Raw genomic sequence first — 20,053 nt, 5'->3', positions numbered from 1 at the left:
GCATAGGATTTTGTGTATGAACTTCACGAAACTGCCTTTTAAACAAATAAAAGATTTCTTCAGGGGACAGAACTTCTCTACTAGGACTAAATGCAGCAAAGCAGAGTGATTAAATCTAAATTATTTTAAGTTCTTCCTCCAATCCCACCTCTTCTGTGAAGCCTTTGGCTTTCCTCATCCCTGCCTGAAACAAAATGTACCTGCTCACATGCTTGTTACCTCTCTAATGTCTTCCCCCATTGTCAAAGTTTTGATTTCATATTCCTTCAGGCGAGAACACAGGCTTTTTGGCAACTATGATAATCCATAAAGCACCCATGGGCGACAAATTAAGTAAATGTTGTACAGCTTCTTCCTACTGCTCAGAGAGTTAGGAGAAAAAAAACAAAACACCCACTGAAGAACCTAAATCCTGACTTCAAGTGCAAAAGGGTTTTGGGTTTTTTTTTGCAGTTTCCACTGCCTGTGTCATGAGAGTACCATCTTTGAAAAATTCAAGGTATTTTCTGCTCTGGGCACACGAGAAAAAGAGTCTTCTGCCCATTTTATACTTTTTGGATCAAAGTTGGACTTTTAAAATTTGGTACCTGCATATATTGCCACCACCATCACCCTCCAATACCGAGGCACTGTTCCTTCAGTGTTACTTTCAAACATCTCATCTCTTCTGTTGCATATTATGGGCTAATAAAGAGTTCAAGGCAGTCCCAAGGCAAAAGGAATGTCCAGGAAGAAGTCTTTTCTCTGGGCATCCACCTACCTTTGATGCTTTGTGCATCCCGAAGCAAGTCCATGACATCTCTCTCTGCTTCTTTCAACCTGTCTTCAAAAGCCTGGTCAGTTATCATTTCATCACCTGTTCCTATGTTGGCTATAAGATTTTCCAGCTCCTTCAATCGCTCCCGTTGTTCTGCTACCTAAACAAAGAGAAGGGAGGGCTCAGGAAACTTGAGGGGTGTAGAGCCAGGTCAAGTGCCAAGCATTTAAGATGCTGGTAGGAGACACTCAGCTCCCATGAATTAGTCAAAATAGCTCTGGAGGACGGGGTGGGTGGTGGAGATACCTTTCCAAGGTTCCCAAATTCGCAAATTGTATTTTGTTGGGAGTTAGCACTTGATCAGTGCTGGGTAAAAGCACAAATATTAAAAACAATAATATAAGCAATCTGTAAAAACAAACAAAAGATTACGTCATGCAGTAGCAAATGAAGAAAATATACACACGCAGTCAAGGTTCCAGTTAAAATGCTGGGGTGCATAAAAAGAATTTTGATAGCACGTGAAGTGCGACCTGTTGGGCCACCGTAATAGTTATGGAGATCTGGGGGTTCAGAATGGTGTATGGGGGGATGAGGAGTTCAGCACACAACTCCATATCACCTGGCCTGTTTTGTGCCTCAGAGCACTCCCCGCCGCCCATAACTGATTTTCCTGCTTACAAAAGTAAACAAGGCACACATACAAATCTTCTTATAGGTCTGACCTGATCTTTCACCAATCTGTAACATGCAGGACACTCTTGACAGCCAGGCCAGGATCGATTATAGAAATAATTCTCTTCACACTGGTCGCAGCGGTTTCCCACAAAACCTTCTTTGCACTCACAATGACCATCCTCTTTGCACTGAAGAGAGCGAGAACCTTCAGGGTCACAGTCACAAGCTGAGGAAATGCAAGGTATAAAATAATGATAGGGAAGAGGGAAATGAGAAAAAAGGGCCTAAATGAATCTTTTCCAGAACATAAAGAGAATTCTTGTGGTACCTTAAACAGAGACTCTTGGGTAACTTGAAGATCAATTAATTAACATCTTTAAAGTGCCACAGGATTAACAAAACTAACATTTATTCATCTCTAAAGGCACACAGAACTCTCAGTCTGCTCTACAGCCTTTATGGTGTGTTCCTGTGAAAATTGTGCATTTCTGGCTACCAGCTGCTTATTGAAACTGAAAGTTGTATGGACATGGAAGTTTGCAAATCATCTGGAGTAGGCAAGACTCACTGAATGCAATGGGACTATTTGTGATTAAATCTGTATAGTTGCATCTTTTTGCAAATGATCTGCCTAGCATCTTTCCAAAAAAGGGCTTTGTTGCAGAGGCTAGAGAGATCCCATCATTGGTGACATTATTTTCACAGTTTCCAGACTGTACCCAGAGGGGTAGCCATGTTTCTTGCAGAAAAAAACAACCATGGGTCTTGTGGCACCTTAAAGACTAATGAATTTGTTATGGCATAAGCTTTTGTGGACATGGCCCATTGCATCAGATGGAATGTGTATGGCACTGTGGACATTTGTTTCAAATGTAAGCACAACCTCTTGGATGATGCTGTCCTCATGAAGGCCTTGGATGAAAGCAAGAAGTTGTTCTTTCAGATTGGTTCTGCTGATGTCTCCAAACCCAGCTTTGGTAAGAACAGAGATGTGAACAAAAACGAGTGTGCAAGTTAGTACTGGTCCAAATATATATGCACATACGTTCTCGCTTTCATCCTAGGTCTTCATAAAGGTAAAAGTTGTCGAAAGGTTGCACTAACATTTGAATGGGATGTCCTCTATGCCCTTTCATATGCAATACCTATGAAAAAACCATCCGTGATGGGATCTGTTTAGCCATGCAGCTAAGTTTTTTGGGGAAACACGTGTCATGAATATCCCATATTTGACATGTCTTTTACCATAAAGATATAACTATGCAAACTTACCCACAAGTAGTTCTACTGACCTCAGTGAGGCTTACCTGCTCCATCTGGGTTGCATGAGGGTGTTGCTCTTTGTGACTGCAAACTTACATATGCCTACACTTTACACCTCCAGTACATAGCTGCTAGCCAGAAAAGCAGACGCTGTAGTAACCAGGCACTACATTAGCAGCAAACAAGCATGGTCACTTGTCTAGAAAGAAATACATTCTTACAAACAGCCAGTGAGGTGGTAAAATGGTATCTGGACTGTGTGACTTCAGACTGCAGGTGAGGGCTAGAAACGTCTCTCTGACATTTAGTTTTTGCTTCTCAAGTCACATTTAAACAGGTGGAATCCATTCACATGAGGACATGCCTATGTTGCCAGGGCAGTACTATGTGCTCAGTGGCCCAAATGCTGGCTGCAAAGAAGCGACATTTTGCAAATTGGAAGCAAACCTCAGGAAAGCATGCTTCCTTGCCCTCCCTCCTCCCCTCTCCACAGTGATCCCTCCCTCGTTCCTTTGCCATGGGCAACCATGGTTTAACACAGAGGCCCCACTGTAGCACCCGCGGATGCCGTGGTGCCCACAGGCACCTCCAATGGCACCCACAAATGGGTGCCCAATGTGGTGCCCAAGGGAACTGGAAAATATTCCCCGTTTTTTAATATAAATGCATGGATTTGTATGAAATACATACTACTTTTATAGCAGTTATAGATGGGCTGCAACAAAAGTGGCCCAAATATTCAAATGAGTATCCATTTGAAGGTGACATCTATATGCCACCCTTTCAGATAGTGAAAGTCTTGTAAGCAAGGTCCTCAATCCATTGCACTATAAGAGGTGAGTGTTTATCCTTCCAATGTTGTAATATCAGTCTTTTAGCTGTCAAAAGGGTCCATTTATGCTGACTATTTGTTAATTTCCACGAACCAGGTAAATAATTTAAAAGAGCATGTACATCAGTGAATATTAAAGACTATTCTGGTACAAAATCTTTCTGTGTAATAACTGGCCCGCAAAAAGAAGCAACTACTGGACACTGCCAAAACATATGTTTAAAAGATGCATTAGCTGTATTGCACTGTCAGCAATTAGCTGAATTAGACAATTGCTTATTAAAAAGACGTTGCGGCGTCCAACAGACACGAAGCAAAGGTTTTTGCTGAATAAGATGCAGCCTAAGATCTATAGATGTGAAAAGGAGAGGGCAAAGCAGCGATCCACTGATTAGGCATTTTGTGGTGGTGCCCACAGCAGTATCTCAAATTCCCAAATGCAAGCATGGGTCCAAAATGGCCGGGGACCCTTGGTTTAACACCACAAACCATGGTTCCCAAACACACTTCAAACAATGGTTGCAAGCTTTCATTTAGAGGTTTGTACAGCATACTTACAATACAAACTATGGCAAATGCTGGGAAGGGAAGGAATTGCTTTGGAGAGGGAAGAAGAGAACCCACCAGACATTTCTGGGTCTGGCTCCTGATCTGCAAAGCCCTGGTTTGCAGGGAGTCAGCACTAGATGTACACTGGACCACTATACCCATAACCATCCACCCAACATTAAGTAACATTTAATTTATGCTTGAAATGTTAGGGAAACAGATGGGAGGATTTAGATAAATAGGAATGTATGTCCCAATTTTACACACTTGCATGTTCTCAAGCCTGAGTTAGCAGCTAAAGGCCACATTCCAAAGCAGAGGCGTAGGAGTGTAACAGCCAGAAAACAGGTCAGTTCTGGGACAAAATTCAGAGCAAGTGTTTATGACAAGGAGCAGCAGATGGTCTACAAGTATATGTAATCATAATGCCCTAGAGGGAGAAAGTAAGACTTGTTCAACTGCAGAAACAACCTCAATGGACTTGAAACTCACACAATATGCAGGAAACAGACAAGGGGGGAGTGAGAAAAGAGCCTCTTGTGATGACCAAGTCCATAAATACGCTAAAGTTGACAAGCAGATTTTCGATACAGAGGAAAAGGGGCAGTCAACAACTGGAAGAGGGGTTGATGGGACAGAAAAGTAATGTTCCCCGCTCCCCCTTACGTTTGCAGCCTTCAGGACCAAATCCAAAATGGTTGGCCTCACACCTCTCGCAACGCTGGCCAGTGATGCCTGGCTGGCACTCGCATTGCCCGTTCTGTACATCACAGTGGCCGTTTGTGGAACCCAATGGATGGCAGTCACACCTAGAGGACAAGAAGAAGGAACAATGCACATTGCATCAATGCACATACTTAAGGTAATAAGACTACATGGCTTGTTCTTGGCTTCTTTCTCCGGCTTGCTGCAGACAGAGACAAGCCAGAGCTGCAGGTTCACACATCATCAACAAACCATGGACAGAAAGGCCATGGTCTGTTGAGCCGCTCCCACAGTAAATGGAAAGTGAAACCCTGGCTTAATGTGATGTCCGAATTGGCCACCCCAATGCAGAAGGTATCTAGTTTTCAGGAAATAACCTCAACAACAGACCTCTATTCCATTATTTGAGGAGCACTGACATCAATTCTCAAATTGTAGAAAGATAAAGACCTTCATCCAGTCTAACAAATGGTCTTAACACTTAAGTTGCCTTGTACGAAGTAAATATAAAGTGTATGTTTGAATATTTTCAGTACCACCCAAGCCTTAAAGCAGCCTTCCATGCCCTGGTGCCCCTCCAGATGTGTGTTCCATTGCAACTCCCAGCCAGCAAGGCCAATGACCATACTGGCTTGGAATGATGGGAGTTGTAGTACAACAGATCTGTAGTACAACAGAGCACCAGGTTGGGGAAGGTTGTTTTAGACAACCACAAATCATTGGCTGAACTGTCAATGCACAGTTGTTTTGATAAATACAGTACAAATATCCAGGTCTTTCCTATTTTCCTTTTCAGCCCAAAGTAATATTTCAAAATTTGACTGTCAAGGCTTCTTGCTCCATGCGCATCCGATTAGAAGCAGTGTCTTGCTCTAACCATGGAAACCTGATATGTAACAATAATGTAATTATTTGAAATAATGCAACTTAGTTGTAGAGTAAAATATCTGAAATTACCCACAATCCTTTTTGGCTCCAGTCCTCTGTGTGGTTAAGTTCCTTTCTTCGTTTAAATTATTTATCTTATCTTAATTTTGGGGTGGATGGGAAATACAACAATAACATATCCAGGGGTGAGGGGTGAAATACAAAATCCACAGTTAGGCAATACCTTCATTAGGACCAACGAAAATGCCAGCCTCAGATTGTGCAAGCTTCTGAGTTCTCTAGAACTCTGTATCAGGCTAGGTTAGGAGTAGACAACCTTTTGGAGCTATGGGCACATTTGGAAATTTGAGAAACTGTCCTTGAAATTCAATTTGAAAATATTAAGAGCTGGCTTTAACGAAACCCATAGTACATCTCCTTCTGGGCTGTCCTGCTTCAACTACCATTATCTCCCAACCAACACCTTCCCCCAAAGAGTTCTCGTGCCAATTTCAGAGTGCAGCTCACCTTTCACAGCCACGTCCACTCTGCAGGTTGTAGAAACCTGGCTCGCAGGAGCTGCAGTCCCTCTCTGTGACATGTGAAAGGCATTCACACTGCCCCGTTACTTGGTTGCAGCTTGTCTGTAGGTTTGTTGTGCCATACGGATTACAGTTGCAAGCTGCAAGAACAAAAGCGAACCGATCAACATAAGTTTTCTCATAAGCAAGGATTCAGAGTGCAGCTTTAGGTTAGGGTTGCAGAAGCCCAGGTGCACTGCGTTTCTCGCCTCCATGCTTCTCCATCCTCTCGGAAAAAGAAGTCTCGTGTCTCCACTCATGTAAAGGGTCACCATGCAGGGGAAATGAAAAAGCTCTAGTTTGTATTTTAGTCTTTTAATTATTAGAAATGTCATAATACATACATATGTATTGCAGTCATTCATTGAAAAAGGCATGGCAAAATATTCTATACAAATCCAAGACAAAATGTTGCATGACTGTAAAAACCTCTGGACTGCTTCTCAATTACTAGTTTCTCAATAACAAATAAAGGAAGCTACAAAATTTGGAAAACATCTCTGGTTTCACCAATTTCTCTCATTCTGATGGAGTAAGCTTGACTATCTTCAGATTTTCTGCAACCATTTATCAATGGAGGGGATTCTAGACTCCTCCCAGTGAGTGGCTAAAGCCATCTTGCTTGCTGTGACTAAATTTACTGTTGATGATTTCAATCAATCCATCAATCTAGAAATCTCTCAAGGTGTCCCAAGAGAAGAGTGAGGATTGTATAGTACTGAAACAATGAAGCTTGTTCCTTTGCAGTAGTTACTTCTATACAAATCTCACTCTTCATGTACACATTTCCGACTAATAGGACTGAGAGCTGCTGTAGACATGGAGATGTGCGGAGAACATGAAGTGCAAACACCTCACGTTTCCCATCTTTCGGCTTCTCCACCATATGCAGAAGTCCTACGTGAACAGCTTCTTCAAAGCAACTCTCCCAAGGATTTGGATGTGTGTGCATCCTTCTGGATCAGGGCCATTGCGCAATCACAAGATCCTGGTTTTAATGCAGGAAAACACACTCAGAGACCCATGTCCATGCACTGTGGAAGCAGGAAAAAGAATGCCTGTGGGGAGGAAGTGAGAGATGAGTCCTAGTTCATCCTCCAGCCAAGTCCTTCTTCTGGAAAAAAGAGCATGCCTCTTAGTGGATGGAGGGAACAGCACCTGGTGTTCTAGACCACTGGATTGAAACAAAAAACATACTACATACAGGGAAGAAACTCACCTCTGCATTTGTCCTCTGGATTCTGAGCTAAGGGATTGCCAAAGAATCCGTCTTTGCACCGGTCACAGTAGAAACCAGCTGTGTTATAGATGCACTTCAGACATTCTCCCGTCAAGCGGTTGCAGTTCCCAACAGCGTTGGGGTCAATGTTGTCGCTGCACTGGCAGAGGCGGCAAAGCCTGGCAGGGCCATTTGTGCCCAGGGGATCTCCAAAATAGCCATCATCACACAGCTCACACCTTTTACCTACAAGGGCAGGAAACATATACATTCATATACACTAGAAAGCAAAAAGAATTATTTCTAATATTTTTCCTATAAAACATAGAAAATGTAACAAGGAGGGCTTTTCATTATATAATTATTTTACACACACACACACACACACACACACACACAGAGTATATATAGTCATATATAAAACCAAAGATGTATAATTTGAGATACAATAACTCAAATACTCTAATCCACACAAAAAAACAAATGATGGGCATGGATCTTGCATTTATCTCTCCTAATAGTGAACTCAGGAGGTGGGTGCTGATTGGATTGTAGCCAAAAAGGGGCCACTGAGAAACAAGAGGAAACTTGTTATAATACTTCAATGACACTTAATATAATAAAATCCCAAAGGATCCATGGCACCCAAAAAACATGTTTGAAAAATGGGTAGGCAAAAATGTGCACTTTTGAAAAATGTGCACAAACACACCTTAATCAATAGCAGAAAAATGTGTACATTTCAAAGATGAGCAGAACTGAAGCGTAGATTTGGAAATAATGGAGACAAAAATACGCATACATTTTTGTGTGAAAAAAGAAAAACAAAGTCACAATCTGATATGGACACAAGTCAGAATTAGCTTTCAGTGGGATTTGGAGAACCTGGGTGAGTTCAGGTTTTGCTGATTTGCATGTCCCTAGCCTTGGGTATATGAACCTGCATTTTCTATGCCCCAGTCTAATGCTCTAGCTACTATATAACACTCTCTGAATGAAATGCTCAGTTATTAAAACATGATCACTTTTCAAGCACCAAATACATACTAGTTGCTGTACAGAGATAAAAGCAACAATGTTCTTCCCAGCAGGCTTACAATATAATTTAAAAATACAGGGAACAAAAGAAATGAAAAAGAAGGCAACTTGAAAAGGGAAAGAAGGAGAATTGGATGAGAATATCCCTCAAAAGGAAGTGTTAGCATATGCTAACATTTTAGATGTTTCTTTTAAAAACTGATTTTATTGGTAATTTCCTTACATGATAAAAAAGAAAATGCAGTAAGATATTGGTATCAGAAAACTAGATTCAAATGACACAAGGAAAGCTACACAGCAGTGTGGATAGACTTTAGGTGCTTTCTGAAAATGGGAAGGGATTTGAATTGACCAGACTATAGCTGGTTACAAATTCCAAAGATAAGGGGATGTCAGGGGAAAAGAACAAAGATCAGAAACAGAAGTTATGTCATCTGACAAGAAGAAAGTCAGAAGACTGGAAAGATCAAGGAGTAAAGAGAAAAAAGAGTTGAAAAGTAAAGTGAAGCAACATTTAAAAATAATAACCTAGGAAAAGAAGAGCAAAATTAAGAGTAAAAAGCCATGATCAAACGTACAATCCAGAAAAAAAAGATAAAGAGACTGTAAGACAGGGGAAAAAAGAGTTTTAACATCAAGATAACTGATCAACAGAGCATCTGGTTCAGGAGTCTGGGTCAGGATGAACCAAAACATGCTAGGTTTAAGCGTCATATTTGCATCAGAAGGCATGTTAGACCAGGAGATTATTTTTTCTGATGTTTTAGTACTTGCGTTGAAAGGAAATGCACTTCATGAGACTAACTGAATGAAAAGTACATCTTTAAAAGGGGGGGGTACTCCACAAAACATCCATCAAGTTGGGTTCTAAAGCTGCCATATTTCTACAAAGCCCCACAATCACTGTTTAGTTATTGTAATTTGTTGTCTATGCAAAAAGTTAGCAAAAAAGTGAGCTTCAGAGAAACAGGAATTCAGGTCTGTCCCATGGCTGTTCAGTCAGATAAGAAATACAAAGGAACCACACACACAAGCCTCAACAAATTCAGCATTCAGAAATGCAGTGCAAAGTGTCTTCTGTCCTTGCTTGCACAATATCATCAAGCTGACTCCTGGATACAGACAACTTGTGCAATGATATGAAGGCTAGAATGAATCAGGAGGCAAGAATGGCAAACCCTTTTTTTACTCCTAGAGGCCAATTCCAAACTGTCTGGCAAGTCACAAAGACAGGAAGTAGCAGAACTGTATGTATGCAAACGCTTCTACTGGCTGTAATGGCTGGTGGGGCCAAAGGCCAAATGGGCCAGTTCCTCATTTTTCATGTGCTTTTTTATGGTTCCTTGGATATCTGCCACCCACAGCTCTTATAGCAAGGGTGGCTCACTTAAATGGGCTGCAAGGTCAAATCCACAATCAGTTACCTAAGGGATTGTGCATAACTGCTATAGAAAAAGAATTCACCACTGCTCTGCACTCGTCGTCATACAAGCTAGGGATGTACGGATTTTGTGAAATCTGTTCCATCTGCATTTCACAGATCGTCAGGTATCTTTCCTTCTGTCACCCCACTCATTGATGGAATCAGATTTTTTCAAATTTCCCGAATTTGTACAAATTCACACTTCTGAAATGTGCAACCCCCCGCCATGTGCAACCCCCCACAAAACACAAAAATCCCCCCAATGCAATTTTTCATGCTTCAGCCTATGGGGGAAATCTGCATTTTTGGCAGGTGTTTTTTTATTGTACATATATTTCCATGACTAAATTTGCATGAAATTCTGGAAAGTAAAAAAATGGTCTGCGAGTCCACAGAATCTGTGCAACTCAGAAAAAGCCGGTCCGCTGTAGAATCTGTGGGTCAGATTCATAGAAATCTGAACTCCTTTGATTCCGCTGCACATTTCTCCGACATCCCTAATGCAAGCACTCCTTGACATCAGCATCTTCTTTAAAGGGAACTGGGGCAGGATGGGAGGTAGGCTGATACTAGTAATACTACCTGGTTCAATAATTTGTGTTGAGTGCATAAGGGACACCTAAAGGGCCTGGGTAAAGCCCCTGGGGTTTAAACTGTCGGCCCATATGGTATCCTTTTCTTTTCTTCTCCCCAGAGCTGGCATGAGAATTGGCATTTCCAGCTCAGCTGCACTCTATGATTATTCACTGTTAACCTTGGGAAGGCATAAACATTCCATCAGTCCCTATTCCGCCTCCTCACTCCCTTGCATGAAGGAGGCTGACTATGAATGAAGTTTGCAAAATCCTGTGCTTGATACGTTAAATCAAAATTGTACAGGATACTGTTCAACCAATTCCTCCCCCCCCCCCCCCGCCATTATGCAGCACAACAAACCTCTGGCAAGCAGCCTGTGCATAATGAGAACTTCACGCAAGGTAGCATACCTGTGGTACCAGCTGGACAATTGGTGCACACCACCTCCTTGGTTTTGGGTACTATGGCACAGGTCGAGCCCCCTGGGCAGGGACATGGCTGGCAATCTGCAGAGGTGCCTGAGGTTGCTTCTCCATAATAGCCATCACTGCACTTCTCGCAGTGGGGACCTGCTGTGTTGTCCCTGCAGTCACAGGCTCCTGTATGCGGTGGTGAAAAGAGGGAGGTTTTATTCCCTGGTGTATTACAGCCACATGGACAGCTGGCTTGCAGGAACCTCTCTGGACCTAGCATCTTTGTCAGCATGTGGTCATATTCAGAATTATACGCCCAGGCTTTGGGTTCGGACAAAGGACAGGACTAGAATGCTTTATATCTTTGTTTTTTTTAAAAAAAACTTTTATTGTTTTAGGGCGCAATGCTATGCATGCTTGGACAGAAAAAAATCTTACAAATCCCAGCATGCTGGCTGGGGAATGCTGGGAGTTGCAGGACTTTTTTCTGTCCGAACATGCACAGGATTGTTCCCTTAAGTGTCTTTTCGTTGACTGCTGACTGTCCCCGAGAGAAATATTGCTGAAAGACAGGACATAGGGTAGCATCCAATGGTGGCACAGCACTAGCGCTAATGATGTTGCACTGGCGCAAACGAACACTACCAGAATGCCGTTAGCACTTGCTAGGGCAAAGGAAAAGTAAAAAACACAGCAGCATTTCATCACTTTCCCCCCTTTGCACTAGCAAGTGCCTGTGATGTTGCGCCAGCACTGCACCATCATTGGGGACTGCCCATTCTTTTTAAAATATGTCATAATAAATATTAATAAACAATACATTTCAAATAATTAAGAACAGTCAATTGATAAGAGGGGGAAATTCCTCCCTATTATCTTAGGCCAAGAAGGGATTTCAATCCTGGTTGCTTGGTTTAAGTCTTTGTAAGGTGATGGGGGCTCAGACCAGAGACCAGGGAACCAGACCCAAGCACTTTACTCTCTATTTTCTGTTTGCCAGAAGAGGGAGCTACTGGCTTGTTCTGTTCTCTGCTGTGATTAGGTGGTATCAGTTCAGCTAAGAATAGGGTACTGCAATGACTAGTTCAGTAGTTGCCAGGGGACGTGAAGAGCCTACGAGGCCTCAAATGCAGCTGCCAGGGTAAGCATCACACTCAGGGCCTAACGAACAACCTCAAACAAAATCCAGCACCATCTATATGCGCTCTCCTTTACCAGATTCGGGGTTGCAGGTTTCACTGTGCCTGTTGCAGAAACATGGCACACATGGACTGTAGGGGCCAAGGCTCGGGGTCTCCCTCCTGTAGCCCTGGGCACATCGTTCACAGAACTGCCCTAGGTATCCTGTGGGGCACGTACAGCTCTCCACCCACGTTGCTGGGATTCCAGGCCCAGGCTGAGCACTCACGATCGTGACATCATCCAAATATCCAGCACCTGGGAAAGATGTGTCATGCATGCAGATTAATAAGTTTTAATGACTAGAGGTGCAGAAGCCTAGAGCAGTTTCCATGGCACAGCCATGGAGCAAAGAACCTCGACCATATCCAGGCATAACAAACAAAACAAAAACAGAAAACGCACACAGCTGGATATGTTTACGATTGCCAATTAGGGGTCTCACAATTGTGGCCCACTAGGGTCAACAAGCTTTACCCTCCCTCTTCTAAGCTCCTGGTTGGCAACTACTTTCCTTGGAGGGCCAGGGTGAGAGGAGAGTGATGGAGTACTAGGCCAGCACCTAGTTCTACCCCCCACAGCTGCCTCAGCAAGTTCTGTTATTACTCACACTACCTCCTCCAGCCTAGGGGGAGAGGAGGCCTGCCTCATGGGGTTGGACGTAGCTCAGAAGTTCCCAGCTGTTGACTCCTAATACCTTGGTTGTTTTTCTACCTTTGCTTTGAGGTATCAGAAATTACCACAAGTGGAAGGTATCGCTGTTGTGCTGAGTGTACATAGGGTTGCTTGTCAAGAAAATCTTCTTGCTTGAGTTACTGGTTAGGGTTTGGCTTAAAATGACTTATGATTTATGGAAATGTCCTGTGCCAATGTATACATTGTGTACTGTGAAAATTCAATTGTAATTTTTGATGTAGATGTTTTAATATTTTTTATTGATGTTATATGGCACTTTTTGAGGGGATATGAATAAATAAATTTTCAAAAAAAAAACCCCCTCAGATACTGAGGAGGCTCTGTGGGTGGAGTTTTATTTCATACTCTGGAGGGTCTAATAAGGGACGGGCAACTTGTAGTACTCCCATCACCCCTAGCCAGCATAGCCAGTGGTGAAGGATGATAGGAGTAGTAGGCCAAAACATCTGGAGGGCCACAGGTTGCCCTTCTCTCATCTAAGTGATGGCCATATTTAGGGTTAGGATAATTTTTTCTCCCAGGAATCTTGCTGCCAACTACAGGAAGTTTTGCCTTCCTAAAGAGCATAGAGCTTTGATTTGTTTACTTCAGTCATTTGAATTGATCTTATTCAGTCATCTGAATTGCGTCTGCAGTGCACAGTCACTTGTAATGTTTGCTACTATTATGGGTTATAATGGGTTAATCCACTCTGATACAGTCCATGAGTTCAGCAACATTTGTTTGTGGAAGGGATCTGTTAATGTCTAGGAGAAGCTTATTTTCTACCAATTGTACCAAGGGCTGCCATTATTTCTTGATCTGGAGCCAGCCTTGGGAATGCACCCCCACATCCTCCTACCCTTCTTTGCATTAACCATTGTTTAACATTAGATGTGCACCAAACCAAACCATGGTTAAAGATAAACCACGTCCCCTCATAACCATGATTTACATATCCATTTCAAACCATATTTCTAAATCTCTGGTTCCTGTAGATGCCATGACTCGTGTCAGTGCACACATAACATGCAACCATGGTTAATGCTGGGAAGGGAAGATGGGGTGGAAATTGCTCCAGAGAGGGGAGAATGTGCATTACTTAGGCTAGCTCCTGATTTGCACACAAGGTTTTCAGGGAACTAGTATTACATCCGCATTAGGCATGCATGTGATGTCAAGACCAATGCGGGCAGAGGCCTTTGCTTAGTAGGGCTACGAAGCACATGGAGATGGAAACCAGCCAAGCAGCCTCGTTGTAAAAGCATGGGAGTGGGTAAAGAATGCAGCTTTTTACTACCGTAAAATGTATTTGCATACACCATTCCTTCTGCATCTATGGTCAAGAAAGAACCTGGAACAGCTCCTACCCTTTGCAGATGGACTGGTTGATCTTTCAGTCCAAAGTGACTTTTTAATCCATCCCCTACAAATGCATACCATGAGCCCATCCAGCTAAACCATAATCCTAGAGAAAGGAGAGATACCCCCTTCTGGCCCTACCAGCTTCAAGACCCTCCTTCAACTAGGCTTGTCACCGGCAGCTACACTCTAGTAATTGCTCTTAGGAAGGGCTCTGCCTCATGTATACAGTATTTTTAATGGGGCTATATGTTGATGTAAGGATGTTTACATTTTGGCCAGGAACTCTGACTCCAACCACAACCCTAGGCACCCCCGCTTGTTAGCAATGAGAGGAATGTTAATTACAGCACTGTCTTTCTACATTCCCCCAGCCCTACCTTCAGTAAAGACATTCCCCTTCAGTACACACAGCTTCCCAATGCTCCCCTAAATTCCATACATTTTAGACGTATTTAGCATGATGCTTTCTGCCTTCTACCAACTTAATGTCTGCTAAGGGCAACTTTCATCAGGTGGTCAATACACAGATAATCTAGAAATTTCTGCAATTTATGTATTGAAGCAGGGAGCTGTTAATCAAACCAAAATGATCCATTAAAATCTGCTGCACATCAGATTTCAAGGGACATCTTAGCTAACCTATCCAATTTGGATAATTAAACCCATATAAACATTATTGAAACTGAGCTAGATAACCACGTTTTTAAAATCAGACTCAAGTGCAGAAGAGAGGAACCAATTTTCCTGACTTTAAATAAGTCCTGTATAATTCCTGTTATCTAGAGTGTAGAGAGAGGGTGCACTAGTATGAGACTGACCTGCAAATCAGGGAGTCCCTGGTTCAAATCCCACCTGTCATGAACTTTATAGTGGGCCTTAGGCAATATTCTCTCAGCACCAGACACACTAAATCTGCAATGTGGGGATCATACTACTGACCTACATTACATGGTTGTTGTAAAGATTACCGAGACAATCCACAAGAAGCTCTATAAGAACACAAAAGTGATATAAAACCATCATCATCCATTCACTACATGTTGCTGAGACATGTTACACAGTTCTTTACTCATCAGCTAAGTGTCTCTTACAAAGAATGAGGTACAGGGCCTATTAGTTTAAGAGCCAGGAGCTTACACAATGTTATTTTATTAGCTTTCTGGTCCTGTTCTCCTTTCTGAATTACAACTACATAGATATTGCCTATTTAAATATTTGTTGCATCTCCCCTCACATCCAGAATTCTGCGATGAGGAATATCTGGTCCCACATTTTTTAAAAAAAGGATCAAGTCAGTGGTCAGGTTCACACAGAATAAGCCAGGATTCCAGAGAATCCTGGCTTATTGTTAACAAGCTAAAACAAACTAAAACAGAAGTGAAGCACCGTAAGAGAGGGGGCCAACCCAATCTCCCAGGGCAAAGAGTTCCACTATTTGACTGTGGCCACAAAGAAAGCCCTTTCTTGACATCCATTCAGCTTGATCACCCAACCAATATTGCCAACTTACTCCTCTCACTGTAGGTCCCCCGAATCTTGATAGCAGTTAAGTTGTGGAGCAGCTTCTGGAACTCAAATGGGGTGAGAGTGGGCCTCCAGGGATAATCTGTTGCTTCGTGAAGCCTAAGGAGAAGAAGCAGGTGCCACTTTAAAAGCTCTACAGAACTCACTTGTGCAACGGCCATGTTCACCATGCAGAACTCAACAAGTTGTCTGGAGTTATTGCGCCAGGGCACCTGCTTCTGCCAGGGTTCAATGAAGGTGTCTGTGCTTACCTGATTCTCTCTCTCCCTCCAGCCAGGCCAAAAGGTTCCCAATCACTGTTCCTCCACCCACGCCCCCACCTGTATTGGAATCTCAATGGTCCTTTAATGGGGTTCTGCTTGACACAGCCTGCCCAGCAGAGCCACAGGCTTCCTGGCCATGTTTTCCAGCAAGACCTTCCAAAGCCATCCCAATCCAGAAGTCCCACAGCAGCTGCCAAGCAGCCCGTTGTCTTTCTGTCACAGGGGTGCGGAATGTCTTTCAGCCCGAGGGTCAAATTCCATTTTGGAGAAACTCTCAGGGGCCGCATTCTGATAGTGGGTGGGGCTGGAGGGATAAGGGGGTGGTGCCAAGGGCAAAAGGGGCAAAAATGCCAGCATATTTTAATTTAAAGCTCTCACTGACAGTCACTAAGCCTTAGGAGAGGCATTTCGACCTTTTAGAATGGGGAACAAAGTACACCAAAGCTTGGGAAACCACCAAATGATCAAGGGATGAGGAAAGAGGAAGAGGTGTGGCCAGCTAGGGAATCCCAGAAGGCCAGATTGGGACTCTAGGAGGGCTGGACTTGACCCCCAGGCCTGCAGATCTGCACCCGAGTTTTAGCAGCTGACTCCTCTAAGCAATAGACATGGGCTTACAAATCTGCTAGCACATAACTTCACAGCGAAGTGGCAAGTCTAGATTTGAATTATATATGCAAGACGGGCATGGTTTGTTCTGACTGTATTTTTAATATCACACGGGTGAGAAAGAAGGCAGAGGGGGCACGGTGGAGTGGGGAACCAAAGGTGTCCATAGCACAGAACAAATAACTATGCAGAACAAGAGCATGGGCCAGAGCAAATGGTCTGAAGGCAGAGGAGGCAAGCTTTATTATTGTTGAAGCTAAGCTGGTCTGCCCATGCAAGCTGTCTGGACGGCAGAGTGTCTGGGGACCAATATATACGTTGCTCTGAGCTCTTCAAAGGACAAGGAGCAAATGAGCGTGATAAATAAAATCAATATGGGATGAAGCCTTCCTGTCTCCTAATCTGGTGCCACTACCCTCAGCCTTTCCAGTTCTAGACCCTTTATTGTTAAAATACAGCCTACACATCTTCTACCTTTTATTAATATCCATGTGTGGGTTAGAAGCTTCAGTCAATTTGCAACAAAAGGGAATGCTGAAAATTTGAATAAATATTAATAAACAATATATAGGCATGATCCAGCCAAAGTTAACCACCTGTAATTCCACTGGTTTAAAATGTGAAAGTCAGCTTAGCTCTCCCACCATTAAGAATCGATGGGATTGCAAAGCGCTTATCTGGATCATCTCCCTTTGCTTGCTTGCTTTTCTTTTTTTTTGGTCACAGAGCTTAGCTTTTTTTAGTACAAAACTCTAGATCACATAGTTATGTTCACATCTCATTGTCAGGACTGCAACATTTAGACAATTAATAAGTTAGAGAAATCAATTAAAAACCTATTGCATGATTAACAATGTGCTCTCAATTAAATCAGCAGAGGGTATTTTTAAAGTACTGTTATTTTTAAATACAAATACTTAAAAAAAATCATAGGTAGGTAGAGCCATCTTTTAAAAGACTCAGACACAGGAGGAAACACCTCTTTTAATATGCAACATACTGCCCTTCCCCACATGCTAACTACCAAGCGGCACTGGAAACACACGCATGCATTCTAGAAATTTTACACCATGCAGAGAGCTTGGGTTATTGGGATGTTTAAAAGTGTAATAATAAATCAGTTGTGTATGCCTAATAATTACAGGCCAATTGTGAAATGCTGAAAAAATTCAATTTCAGCCCCCACTCCGCAATCCCAGCATTTGCAGATGTTGTTCATTTCAGCCAACCCATTTATGATTCGAGCTAAGGGAGTATTCACCCTCATTTAGCATGGCCGGAATTCCAATCTCTTTAAAGAAACGTTTTATGCTGTGTCAGATTCTGGTTAAAACAGTTTACTTTTCCTTCAATCAGCCTTGAACTTTCCCAGATAAGAAACACACTCCCTTACCTGAAGGCATATTTCAGCGTGTTCTCGCTGGGATAGGAGTTGCCTTGAGCAATCAGAGGTACAGATACTCTCAGTCCAGCGCCTTCAAGGACTATGTCCTCAGCAGAAAGGCGAGTGTCCCGCCTATCGACCCGAAAAGAGAATGTCAGGTTTTGGCCGTAACTCAGGATTTGATTTCCAAGGAACTTGCCTGAAAGGAGAGCAAGAAAGTCCACATCCAAGTAATGGTGAAGGCAGAAAGATGAATTGCAAATAGGTTTCTATTACCCTGAATGAAAAAGACCACTCTCGCCTGATACCTGGTGCAATGAAGTAGATGGGGAAAGGTGTGTCTGAGATCACAGATATATCTTGAGTCTCAGTAATCCACTGGACTGAGGTTTCAGAGCCGTCTCGTTGTTCCGCACGCCAGTCTTCCTCTCCTGACAGCCACAAGAAGAAGCCATCTTATGTTAAGGGTGAACTAGTTCACACTCAATGCATTATTAAGAAAACACTAGTTGCATTTTATATACTTTCATGACAACTTGCTTTGAAAAACCTTTGAAATGAGAGAGGAGCAGATGTCAACAGATGTTAAGAAATACTCTGTGGTAGGAAAAATGCTGTGGCCCAACTGATTTCCTATTAAAGTCCTACTTTGGGGGGCAGCAAAGGGCGAAATTAGACATGAGGGCAGTTGGCATGTTTGTTCATGCTATCGCTCTGTTTATGTATAAAGTGGGGGTAGGAGCAGGTCTAATTTTAACAATTAAAGGGATAAGAAGAATGGAAACTTTTCCTCTCCTCACCTTAACTCTCCGTGTTCTGTCACTTCAGATGCTTTTCTCCACAACATGGCTCACTTCCAGTATCAGAGCCAGCCAAGGGAGAAAAGAGTTTGAAGGGCCAGAGCATGAGGAGGCAAGGGGACTAGGGCTCAATTCCCAACATCCCTTTGGATAAAATTAGGGCCATCGCCTTTCCTTTCTGCATGAACAAAGCAGACACTTGAACAACAAATATGGCTGCCCTTGGGATGACTCATTTGGTCCAAAGTTTATTCATTTCTGCCACTAGATAATGTTACGTTTTGCTGCCTACTCGGAGTAAACAAACTGCCTCTGAAGAAGCATTTTAACTCAAATTGTTTTCTGCCACAGGATTTTCCAACCTGTTTCCTAACACCTGTCAAGGTCCTCCTCTCATGTCAGTGCTGCCATCCATATTTAATTCTTATGATGTCTATGCCATGACTCCTACCTTTATATACAGCCAAATAAATGTTATTCTTAACTTCCCAACAACTGTATAAAATGAGATAGTATCAGTATCTACTATTATCAAATCCCCACCCCCCACCCCCTCTTTCCAGCCTATTCCCAAGCTGGTTAAAATGCAAGTGTCTGCACACAACATGAGCCAAAATTGCTGGCTTATCCTGACTAACTGTGCATGAACAGCGTGCTAGTTCAGGCAGCTTGTTTAATCCTGCTTTTTCACATGAGCAAGTAAAACAAACCAGAAATCAGAAACTTTCTATGATGTCCGAAGCCAGGCTCCTGGTTTGTTGCTCCAAAACAAACCGAGATTCATAAGCCAATATCAAATCCTGATTGATTCCTGACTTACGAATCCTGGCTTGTTTGAGAGCAACAAACCCAGGAGCCTGTGTTTGGACATCATGCAAAGCTTCCTATTTCTAGTTTGTTTTACCCATCTTACGTGAAGTGGAAGCGAACAAGCTGCATACATAAGCATGCTGCTTGTTCGCAGTAAGGTAGGACAAGCAAGCAATTCTGGCTTATCATTATGTGCAAACATTGCCAGTATAACTGTAAAATAATAACAGCACTAAAATTAACAAAACCAGTTTCCGGTTCAGCTGGAACTGTGGTTTTACATTTTTTGCATTATGGCACATGAGAGAAGAGTTCACATGGACACAACTCTCGTTCTCTGTCCAATAAACCATGGCTTGTTAGACAGAAATTTAATGTCTGACCCAGGGCTACAACACATCATAGAGGAAAACGCTATTTAAAAATAGAATGGCAGGCTCACGAGTAAGTAGCAACAATTACGCTAGTGTGAACGTCTGTGTTCAGGGACCACGCTGGTCTCCAAACAATAGTTTGGGAGTCAGAACTACCCAACCCCCTCAT

At 42.7% G+C, this 20,053-nt stretch overlaps 1 protein-coding gene across 4 annotated transcripts in view; it reads right to left on the bottom strand.

Moving 5' to 3' along the window:
- Positions 1 to 20,053, bottom strand: part of LAMC1 (laminin subunit gamma 1) — a 165,445-nt gene that overhangs the window by 17,765 nt on the left and 127,627 nt on the right. For all 4 annotated transcript variants that reach the window (XM_084851318.1, XM_084851319.1, XM_084851320.1 and 1 more), the window contains 10 exons: positions 18,209 to 18,331; positions 17,910 to 18,099; positions 15,631 to 15,743; positions 12,117 to 12,338; positions 10,899 to 11,087; positions 7,452 to 7,697; positions 6,180 to 6,333; positions 4,746 to 4,888; positions 1,483 to 1,661; positions 761 to 917 (listed from right to left, as the gene is read on the bottom strand). In XM_084851318.1, coding sequence (XP_084707444.1) covers positions 761 to 917; positions 1,483 to 1,661; positions 4,746 to 4,888; positions 6,180 to 6,333; positions 7,452 to 7,697; positions 10,899 to 11,087; positions 12,117 to 12,338; positions 15,631 to 15,743; positions 17,910 to 18,099; positions 18,209 to 18,331 — 1,716 coding nt within the window. The remainder of the gene's footprint in view (positions 1 to 760; positions 918 to 1,482; positions 1,662 to 4,745; positions 4,889 to 6,179; positions 6,334 to 7,451; positions 7,698 to 10,898; positions 11,088 to 12,116; positions 12,339 to 15,630; positions 15,744 to 17,909; positions 18,100 to 18,208; positions 18,332 to 20,053) is intronic.

The sequence above is a fragment of the Heloderma suspectum genome, chromosome 4 (genome assembly GCF_057233095.1).
Source record: "Heloderma suspectum isolate Gila_16-S chromosome 4, 16-S_ref, whole genome shotgun sequence".
In the NCBI taxonomy this organism is placed as follows: Eukaryota; Metazoa; Chordata; class Lepidosauria; order Squamata; family Helodermatidae; genus Heloderma; species Heloderma suspectum.
Note: the sequence above shows the minus strand (reverse complement) of the source record. Positions and strands in the feature narration are given on the sequence as shown.